Source organism: Planococcus citri, chromosome 2 (genome assembly GCF_950023065.1).
Source record: "Planococcus citri chromosome 2, ihPlaCitr1.1, whole genome shotgun sequence".
Classification (NCBI taxonomy): Eukaryota; Metazoa; Arthropoda; class Insecta; order Hemiptera; family Pseudococcidae; genus Planococcus; species Planococcus citri.
Window position 1 is genome coordinate 48,628,218 of NC_088678.1, and position 11,778 is coordinate 48,639,995.

General features: G+C 34.0%; 1 protein-coding gene across 2 annotated transcripts in view; it reads right to left on the reverse strand.

Annotated features, from left to right (window-relative positions):
- The window catches only part of LOC135836211 (alpha-protein kinase 1-like), a 57,824-nt gene extending 47,800 nt beyond the window's left edge, over positions 1 to 10,024 (reverse strand). For both annotated transcript variants that reach the window (XM_065350886.1, XM_065350885.1), the window contains exons 1-2: positions 9,853 to 10,024; positions 9,159 to 9,425 (exon numbers count right to left, since the gene is read on the reverse strand). In XM_065350886.1, coding sequence (XP_065206958.1) covers positions 9,159 to 9,392 — 234 coding nt within the window. In that variant the 5' untranslated portion in view covers positions 9,393 to 9,425; positions 9,853 to 10,024. The remainder of the gene's footprint in view (positions 1 to 9,158; positions 9,426 to 9,852) is intronic.
- Positions 10,025 to 11,778: the final 1,754 nt, after the last annotated feature.

Sequence of the window (11,778 nt, forward strand, 5' to 3'; positions counted from 1 at the left end):
AAATTATTTTTACCTATTACCTATATTGCATTGCCATGCAATGCGTGATAAACGCTAATTTTACCTTCTCGTTCATATATCACTTCTTTACGTACCTATACTAGTGAAGTATGGAAATGGTAGTACATTGTACTGGATGTTTGTTTTTTTCCCAGTTTTTTTTTCTTTCAAATTAACTGGTAAGAGTTCCGTTTAATTGTGCCACTCAGAGATGGAACTTTTTGACACGTGTATTTACATACATACGTATTTTAAATAGGTTCACTTCGTCAATAAACGAAATTTTCGACTTATTTTAGATTTGATAATTCTTTGAAAGTTTGCCAAACTTGGTAGCTACAAATGGTATATACTATTTTTGGGTTGATTTAGAAATCATTAAAACGTATACAGGGTGTCGAATCGATTACACAAACAGAGAATGAGTTACATATTTATATTTTGTATTACCTGTAATAAGTTGAAATAATTTTTTACCTTTCAAATTCAATGCGCTCATTTCATTCAGGTGGTTTGGGTAATAACATTTTATTCCTTTCAAGTGAATGACCTTTTTTTAAATTTTACATCCCCTCCACAACTACCTCCACCCCGCTTCCAAATTGGTTCATTTTTAGTGAAAATCAGAGTCTTGGGGATTCTCTCGAAAAGTGATAATTTAGAGCCGAACAGTGGCCTTGAAATTCTTATTAGATATTTATATTGATTTAAACTCAAGTCAAACAATTTGATGGGCTCAATTTTTTTGGATAATTTTTTTCATCAAATGGTAATTTTTGGGAGAATTGTAGATTTCCATCTCCCTCTATCGACGTAAACGGGATACAAACATGCATTTTGCCCTATTGAACAACAAAATTTTTTCTATTTAAAATCAAAAATACAGCTGTGCCGAAACAGCCTTTTGAGACACAAGATGCATGAATGTCTTCTCCTCTCAGCTTGAAAAAATCATTTTTCAATTTTTTTGACTTCCCCTCATCCCCCTCCCCTCCATTTTACTCGTAGGATTTAGTGAAGGATTAATCGTCATTTTGGCCTCATATCCTGTGTTGAACGATTTCGGGGACCTTATTTGATAATACAAACCAATGCAGCAGGTACATAAATGTAGAATTGTAGATGTTTTTAAAAAATGTCATTTTTGTTTTTTTCTTTGAAAAAATTCACTTCCATACATTTTTTTCAAAGAAAGAGGCATATGTAGGTACTTACTTTTCTCGAGAGAAACTACAAGAATCTAATTTTCACTAAAAATGAATCAAGTGGTTGAGGAAAGGATGTAAAATTTAAAAAAAAGTCATTCCAATAAAAGGAATACCTAAAAAGACAACTCGACACTAGAATTTTTTTGTGTTCTTGAATACCCGCGAGAAAAAAATTCCCCAAAATCTATTTATCATTCAAGGCCCCATACTGAATAATTCAGCATTAATTTTTCAATATTTCCCGAAAACATTCTCGTATATCTTGGCATGAGCATGAGAAACTCTCAATGTTTGTGCTAAAAAATTGTCAGAAACACGGGCAATTCCACGATCAAGACACCTGATAGGAAACTTGACGCGCATTAAAATTGGAACTGGGCTATTTTTTCGCTATAGGTAAAATATGTATTTGAGTAGCATATCGTCGTCTGAAACAACATGTACGCGTGTTAAAACACCTTTTCCTTGACTTGGTTACAGGTGTAATGCAATACCCATAGGAGGTGATATGGAGAAGGGGGTGAAACATCATGTCGGCTAGACAAATATTTCGGAAAACTAGTCTGCAAAGAAACTACTGATATCACAACAGGCCTAATACAGCCGAGCTTGACTGAGAGATAGTTTTTCACGATCACAATTGAACTTGAGCTGAAAATCTCTCTCGTAGCTTTCGCACATATATTGCAATTTCACAAAACCATCTAAGAAAAAATATCTGAATCAAGTAGGAACGCTGAAATTTAACCAAGCCACCTTTTTTTGTGCAGAATATCTGCATAATTTAATAGCAAAATACACCACAATTTAATGAAACCTATTTTCACGCAATCTGGAATATACGAGTGAGCACAGAAAATGTAGAATTTTCGTAAGTAAAACGTTTCAAAAGTTTTTCAAGGACATAAAAAGAAAAGGTAGATCGGCTCGAGGATGCGTTCATCCTTGAATGTGAAAAAATTCAAGCTTTTGCTGCAACTTTGCGAGCAATTTCAAGACTAAATTTTAAACAGATGCACAAAAGCGTGAACTACCTATTACACAGCAGGCAAAACTATACTTTTTTCTCAGTTTTCTCGACGAAATTTACTTCAAAAAAGAAAATAAGTCAAAGAAAGGTTTATGAAATTTTACTTCAACTTTGAAATACGTTCAACAAATGCTTTCATCTTTTTAGTTTTCTCACTTTATTATATATACACGTTATATGAAGAGAAAAAGGGTGAATTTTCCGACTTTGATTATCATTGTGGTCTATTTGAAACCGAAACAAAAGACGTGCCTAGCTCCTGGTTCGCGATTAGATAGGTAAAAAATAAAGAAAAGGCTGACTCAGGCCTACTACAGTGTCGATGATGCGAATAAAAGTGATCATTCTCGAACGTATTAAAATATTTATCGGATGCGTAAGTTTGGATAGTTCCTGTGAGAGTAACCAGTATTCATCGACTCTCAAGTACAGCAATTATTCGAATACATAAACATCACACAGTAACGTAAGCAAGTCCGCTGCTTTCGTACTTCCTTCAACGGTCTCATAAAATGGAATACGCTCAAGTCACACGGATCTCATAAACTGGTATTACAACTTCTGCACGACACCTGATGGGTCTTCGTACTGAATACATATAAATACGAAAAAAAAATATACATATGAAGCTTCAAACGTTGTCGTACGACCTGCGAGCAAAAAGAACTATCTGAATATATTGTTGGTGACGAACGAACGTTCTCTGATCGTTCCTCATCTTCATACAGAGAGTGTCATCATTCTAGGATACTACCATCTCAACATGAAAAAATTGGAGAATCCCTTGAAAAGCTCTCAACATTACTTCATTTTTTTTTTTTTTTTTTGCTAAAATTGGAATTTCATCGTGATTAAAAATTTTTACGCGACGTAGTTGAAAACTTGCACCTAATCTACGAACACAATAGCTAATAAAAAAAAAATTCCATTTCGTCTTCTATGCCTGATTTTTTGTCAATTGACACTTTGAAGGCATTACACGTTTGCATGATATACTCGACTATTAAAAAATTACGCAGTGTTTTTCAAATGAGCCATATTCGCAAATACTGGCCAAATAGAAATACAGTAAATCGGCTGAAATTACATATTACGAGTACCGACAAATTTTACTCGAGAATTAAGAAATTTATATAGATACACGTGAACCTTGACAAAATGACAATCGACATTTTTTCCCTCTCACCTTGACAAGGATAATGGTTCAAAAACAGTTTTCAGGTGAAGCGAAACAAACGTAAGAAGAGCACCACACACAGTTACTGGGTAATTTGCGAAAAAAATTTTCATAGCGTATGTTTTAATTTATGTAGAAAGTATTAAATTCGTTTGCGAGTACGCTCGATGCAGTTACCGATCCAGGGCTGCCAACTTTTCAACATTTGCTCGTAAATTTAATCGAATTTGCTATTACACGGCGACAAAATGGAATAGACGTAATTTAACGCTTCTTTCACCGATATTGACGATTCTACAATTGTCGAACTTTCGCAGTGTCGCTAGTTTGAAAATTAATTGAAGTTGAAGTCGCAATGTTTTTCAATTTTCTTTTTTTTCGAAAAAATCTACTTAGGTACTGCAAAAAAAAAGATTTGTTTTTTTAAATTATCATATTTGATGAAAAATTTTTCAAATTTTATAACACCAGGGTAACGTTATTGATTTTATAGTTGAACCAATCAGAGTGTAGAATTTTCGTTAAGCTATTTAAAAAATATACATGGAAAGGCGAATTTCGCATTAAAAATTTTAAGAATCCAGAGAAAAAGAGCAAACAGATGTTATTTAAGCAAAGTGAGAATACAAGTTTTATATAAAATTTTGCAAATCATTATCAAAGTTTCGTCAATTTTTGCTAAAATGTTTATTTTTTACGCTTATAATTTTTCATTTTTCTTGAAATGGAAGGGTGGGGAGGAGAGGAGAGTTTTTTAAAACCCCTTTACGTTCTCGTTTCCCTCCGTTTCTCATATATTTATGTTCCTCCTATTTTTATGAAGCAGGCGAGGATCAAATATTTTCTCCAGTTGTTTCCTCAGACAACAAAATTAGATTGTAAATTGAAATTTAAAACTTCCCAACAAAATTTCAGATAAACCGGGAGTGAAATAGAGCACAGTTTTGAGATAAACGTACTTTTTAATAAATTCAAGAAAATATACTTCTAACAGGAATTTTTGCAAATATATTCTGTTTCGATGAATAATTTTCAAAATTGACCCCAAAAATGATATGCCTGGATCAAAATGATTTTCGGTCAATTTGGAGTACCTAAAAACCAAAATAACTGAAGAAGATGAACATCTCACCGGAGGCTCCAAAATGCGTTAAAATCGTCAGGTGCCACTTCAAGAGGGATGAAATAAACGATAGGAAAGTATTGACTTTAAAAATTCCAATTTTATATGAATTCACGACGTAGGGTGTATACTGTATACCTACAATATTTATGTAGATTCTCATTTTCAAAAATTTGCCAAAAATCAAAAAATTACGCAATGCTGAGAACTTGGAGTAAAACATCATGCTCGCGAATGTTCCAATCAAGAATAGCCTAGCATTGCAGAACTGTGCAGTATCGTTATAGAACGCAAGGGAGAAGGAGGAGAGGTTTAGCTGGTGGCTCAATTTTGAGGTCGCACAATTTTCGGGTAGTTCAATAAAGTTAAGCATTCTAAATTTTGAGCTTTCTGAAAAAAATCAAATTTTAAAAAAGTGAAAAATTTTATCTTTTCGTTTTTCTCGTAGCACCGTTGTTTTCCATCAAAAGTCAAATTTTTGAATAGCCTACAAAGAGTTAAAAAAAAATATTAGATTTTCCATCACAGACATTCGGTATATCACAGACATTCGGTATAGGTAGTAGGTAAGTATTTTACATTTTTTCAAAAAAAAAAAAAAAAAATACTGGGACTAAAAACTTGAATTTTCAAAATCTTCTCATTACACAAAAAATTTGAGAAAAACCAAAAATTCCAAAAATAATGAGGAGGAGAAGGAGGGACTTTTGGTTTGCGAATACAATCAACTTCTTTTCCACACCACTGGGGATCAGATGATTACATTTGAAAAATTTTCATAAGAGTACAATGATGGCTGATGGCCTTTCTTACTTCTCATTTTACAAAACTACGAGTACATGTTCTTTTTACCAGATTTTGGATGGATTTTTTGTGATTTATGAATCCACTCGGTGAGAAGCTTTTGGAATAGATTCCGTTATCGAATTGCGATAACTTGGTAGATAAAATTGAAGTAGATACGTAACAGCCAAGGTTTGATTTCACAGTAAAAAATTTCATTTCTCAAAAATATTATGTTTAAATTCTTCAAAAAGTCTACTTTCGTCAACACAGATTTTGTAGAATTGGCAGGAAAAAATTGAACTAGAAAGCTGAAATTTGGTGCCCTAGTCCATTATTAGAAGTACTAAACAAAAATATGAGGTGTCCACCTCCGTCAGGGTTGAAAGTTCTCCCCCATTGCGGATCTTAGCCTCCCCCATTTTCAGTTTTTTGGCTCATGCCAGCTCAAACATTGATCCTGGAGCGAAAGTGAGGTTAATAAAATTAAAATGTCGACCTACGTCAAATTTCCTTCCAGACGACTCAAGCACCATCTTTCCAACTCCACTCACTCCAAATTTATTGATTTCATTTTCGCTCATAGGATCAATATTCGAGCAGATAAGAGCTGAAAAGTGAATTTGAGGACTTCGATAACCTAACCAGGACAGGACCGGACACCTCAGATTATTTCAAGAATTGATGAGAAATTGCAAACAGAATGAGAAGTTATATATTTTTTGGCTTCAAGAAATACATTTCGGATCGATTTCTAGATTTTGGATTTTCATTTGGCGTAAGAAGTACATAATTTGAATTTCGAATTCTTGCAATAATCCACAATCCATTAGTGCAAAATTCATGTTAAAAGAATATCTAGTAAGTAATAACTTTGTGAAATTTGAATTCTGCTTCCTCCTTTAAAAAAACGTAATACTGACTTATGAAGAATTTTCTGATTCATTGGGATATTCAAGATTTTCCAAAACAGTATCGGTTTTACATATAGAAGGGCAGCGATTGTGATCATAATTCTATAAAATTTCATAACTTTACTCTTAACAGATTTGAATACGACGATAATTTCATTTCAGACAGGAAATCCTACGTATGAATCATTTTTCTACTGATAGACTGCAGTGTTTCCAAAAACTACCTAATCAGTGTGCAAACATTAGCTACATAATTTAGTATACTTAATACGATTCCTACGTCTTTTCTCCTCCGGAGTAAAATTTGATAACCCGAGTCTAGAATCATCATAAAAGATGAATCGAACGACGACGAGAAAAACGTAAGAAATTCTTCTGACTGCACTACTTTGTTAGTTCGAACCCTTCATTCAAGAGACACAGGTAAAAACCGGTTCCTTGGGTGTTAATGCTCCCTTCCGTGATGATGGGCTCTACAAACATCATACCATACAGGTAAACGGGAAGGTATTAACTTTTTTACACGTTCCTCAAGGGGGAAGGAGGAAGTTCTCCATAAACTTATAGTGCAAAATTTCGCGTATTTTTTACTCCAAGGTTCTACTGTTTACCAGAGAATAATGCAATTATTATTCAGAGGATAGATGATGAAAAAAAAATGGCAAAATAACGACGACGATGTTCTCGAAAGCTTTTCCTGTTCAGTAAGCGCCCTTGATGACACACATGGCTTATTTAGTTTAATATTGTTGGCGAAAGTTTTGTTCCGCGTGTTAAACATAATTGACTGGCGTTACTTATAAATTTCTTAATTTTAGTGGCGAAAAAAATATACAAATTCAATTAGGACGCCTTTACAAAGTATACCATCGAGTATCGTACGACGACCTCGAACAATTTGGACTATTTTCACAGTTTTTTTTTTATTATTCTTTCTGTATGGGATGTTGGTGATGGATATCGAGATCGACGTCGTAGTTTTTTGTTACACATTCTTCGTATAGCTTAGGCTAAATCTATCGAAGATGTTGAAACCTAAAAAGCCCCTAGTTTTGTAGGTGTGTAATTTTCGTATCTAGAGACTAGACTACTATACTAGAACTAGAGAGAACCACCACAATGTATACACAATACGATAGGAGATCGAACAGAAGAGGTATATCAACGAAAAGAATAAACGCTTTTGTTCGTGTAGTGACAGACTGCGGCCAAAAATCTTTCGACGAAAGTATTCGAGAGAGAAAAAAAAAGATGGCCAACATAAAGGTACAGATTCCAACAGTGAAACGAAGAGGATGGATGGAAGGCGGCGGAGCGGCGAGAGGAATACATCCGTTCTTTTCTACACACTATCGAGTCTCCTTATTCAGTTATGTGTATGTATGTCGCGTGATATGATAATGGATAATCAGGGCGCTGCTAGTTACTTCATAATAGTTACTAGTTGCTGCTCTCCGATCTCGTAGTTAGGCATTAGAAATGTGGACATCTGCGTCAGTGTGTGAGTGTGCTCGTGTGGCGGAGTCGGAGTAGAGTTGTAGTGTATAGGAGTAGGTCTAGGTATACGAATATAATACGATACGCTGCCTCCTATATACACAAATACACGAGCAATATTATGTCTATCTCTTCTCTATATACACCTCGTACCTCATTACCACCTATTTTACGCACTACGACTATGAAATGGCGCTTTACACAACACCGTTTCTTTTTTATCTATGGTGTTTTTTTTCTTCTTTCATACGAGTTTACCTATGGTATTGGTAGACCTACAGGTAGAGGTATACGCGGAATAGGACGACCGCCGTATTACCATTTACTCTTCGGAATGAAACACCATAGAGACTCTAATCAACGAACGAACGCGACCAACGCTGCGTCGTTGGTTGCGTCGCATCGTCCTTTCCAACATGCACAAATTACTCGGCGAAATGTTTATTTTTAAACCGTTTTATTAAACAATTCATACAATTAAGTATACGCCGCGTAAAGGGTTTTCATAACAACGCCGAGGTGAGGTTAATAATATTTCGAGTTTACTAAGACGACCAACTAACGAACGAATACGAACCGAACCAACGACTCCGTTATGTATTGTAGAATGTATTTTAGATTATTCGTAACTAGCAACAGTGAGCAACAGCGATAGGTAAAATAGTAATTCTGCCAAAAATTATAAGCACGAACTCGTACACAAACACCAGTGTTTTTCGTTCGTTAACCATTGACTTGAGCAAAACCGAAATCGATTCGAGAGCCACAGAACAGGGTACGTGTAGTAGATGTAGGTACAATGAAGGACACGCGAAACATATTTTAATTGGTTCAATAAACTAACGAAAATATGTCGTTCATTCGCCTTCACGCTCATCTTCTCCAGCATCAGTGTGTCGGTGCCGGAGTCAGAGTCACTGAAGACCAAAACTACACGAATGCTTAATCCGCAGAACAGCGTGATCTCTTGGTTAAACAAAAGAATAAAACGTTTGTATTATGGGCCACCGTATAGAGAGACTCCTTCGAATAAACTCGTCCACATTCTTAACCTCTGATATCACATCTTCGCCATTCGTTACTATCGATACCATTCTTCAATCACCTCGGTATACGTAGGATCTCGATGGTTTGAAAAATTCGTCTCCCAACTGAACAGATGATGGAGATGAAATTATCGCCGAAATAATATATGTAGGTATTCCTCTCGAAAAGAAAAAAAATGAAACAACGAACAGATTCCAGAACGAAACACTCTCGTTTACGAAACGACGATACCCTTATCGTACGTAATCTACTTCTTCAGATACGAATTTTTCGACCGTGCGTATTATCTCTTCGCTAATCGTTTACTCGATAAATCTACACACGTACATATTATAGTTAAATTTATACTTATGATATTTTTTACGAACGTGTAACTTACCAAAGCAGCGGTATTACTCGACGAATCTAATTTCTTTTTAACACCTCGTTTTTCTTTATTTTGGTAGAATTTCTGCTGCAGATACTGCGTCTGGCCGCTGTCATGTTCGACGAGAGCTTCGAATGTATTGGCGAATCTTTTCTCACATTGAGTATGGCGCTTGCTGTAATTCGACAGCCGATTCTGAAATCGCTCAATTTCCGCAGCGCGTTTTCTAGGTAAAACTTCAGCCATTCTGATAGCAATTTAGCCTCTTTGTTAAATATTCTAAAATAAACATATTTCGATGGTAGGTTTAAACGAAAAAAAAAATTCAACAGCGTGAAAAACTACATCGTTAATGAACACAATACGAAAAATGATGAAAAAAAATTTCAAATAAGAAATTTATAGGGGAAAAAAGAGCAACTTTTTTGTATAAACTAGTATCAGCACTATATACTACAAACGACTGATATCATTTGTTTATTCACTAATGATTCGCGAAATGTTATCAAACCGTACTACCGTTATCTATTCGGTGATAATTCAATAAATTAATTAATACGAAAACGACGATGAATTACTACCAAAAGCTTTTACAAATTTAATTAGGTCTTTTTCAGACAACAGGTAGTTGTAAATTTTAAAGATGCTTAATAAATACACTACTTTACTCGAAAACGAAAAAACTCATTTTTTAAAACTCATTTACCTTTATTAAAAATCAATTTAATAACACACTTTTCTATTAAAAACTTCATGATTATCAAAATTCGTCATGAATAATCATTTATCACGTAACATAGCACACACTTTCAGCTCTAAATTATCAAACAAATCTCGCTACCGCCATTGTTTCGTGCAGGGTCGCCAACACTACTAACACAAACTGAAATAAAAAGTGAATCAGTGATGCATTGTGCAACGTTCACAATTGATTCGTTTTCAGCTATTCGTTTTCTCAACGGTCATTGATGAAGGGGCAACGAAGTTCGTTTTTTTTAAATCAAAAGCAAAGCAGCCATCGCTACGAATTCGAGATGTATTTTCCTTTTCCTACAAAGCGTGGAGTATACAACAGATCTGTCGTTAGTTTTTCAATTTTGAAATTTCGAGATGAAAAGTTATTGCGTATTTTATAATTTTGTCGAAAATGTTGAAACGATTTGAGCAAAGGAGATGGAATATTTTTTTCAATAATACTAATTTTTATTTATTAATTTAATTTCGAGTATTGAAGATGAAACTACGACAATTCTAATTCTCAACTTTCAAACTCAAAATTTTAAAAATTTCAACTTTCAAGAGGTAGAATCATCAACATTTTTCTCGATGAAAACTGAAGAGTAAAATCTAAAATATTTTCCTGATTTTTACTGGTCTACTCATGTTTTCTGAGGAGTTAACATCGAATTGAATCAACTCAAGAAAATGTAAAATGTATGTAGGTACTCCTAAAGCCTAGCTCGGAAAAATCTTCTCTAAGTATTGAAAAAGTAAGCTGCAAAATAAACAATACGATACGCTTATCTTTTTAGATTAATTCAATCATCGTCGATCAAAATTATTGATCAATTAAAGCGACTTCATTACCTACTTAAGTTTGGTAAGCAAAAATAATTAGAATTGAGTTGAAATCAAACATCGCACTTGAAAGCTGAATGCAACAAATCGTATCATTTTCAATTATGAGAAAAGTAAGTACTGCTTAATTCGCCTTAGAAAATGTATCTGTCTTTTTCCTCTGACGGTTTCTAATTTTTTTCAAAAATGATGTTCATTGATATTTTACTCAGAATGCAACCTAATCAAAAATAGGTAATGAAATTTGTAAACACACACTGAAAAAAATTAGTCCATGATAATTTTTTTCAAAACGTCATTTTGCAGGATCTACATCTACCTACTTATAGTTCAGAAACACTTAGTCGGACGTAAGTGGTATAGTATTTTCAATACTCTAGAATTCAGTTTGCGACTTGCGGTAAACAAATAAAAAATTTTTAAAAATTTTATAAGCAAGCAAGGTTTTTGCATTAGGTTTTCGTTCAAAATGCTTATTCGTTTGCACACATCTCTTGAGAACATTACTACAGTTTTTGTCTGTCGTTGATTTCAATAAGTTTGCAAGATGAAATCACGAAATCAGCGAATTTACTTCCAATGCTTCATCAGTTATTATCGACGATTATTGAACAATCATTGAAATTAATTTAAAAATCATGTTTACTGTATTTTTACTGCATTGAGTAAGCAAGATTCTATCAATCGACATTCGTTTGGTAATTTTTTCCTGAATAGTAACATATAGGTACGGGTACCTAACTCATTATAAGATGAATCATGAATTACGATGCATGATTTAGAAACCGTCCCCAGCTAAGGTGAGTATTGTTTGGTCTTTGGTCAAATTTCGGATTGCTCGAAAAAAAAAATGGCAAAAAGTAAGAACTTCAAAAAATGACAGCGGACGAACGAGCCGGAGGAGAAAATTGTAAATTGTTGCCTCATTTCAAATTTTCAATGTTTCAATAATAATAAAAAATAAAATCTTGAATGAATTTGTTTAAATTCGAAATTATTATTATTAATTCATTATCAAAGACTGCTACAATTGAGGAGCTCATTGCAAAAGTAG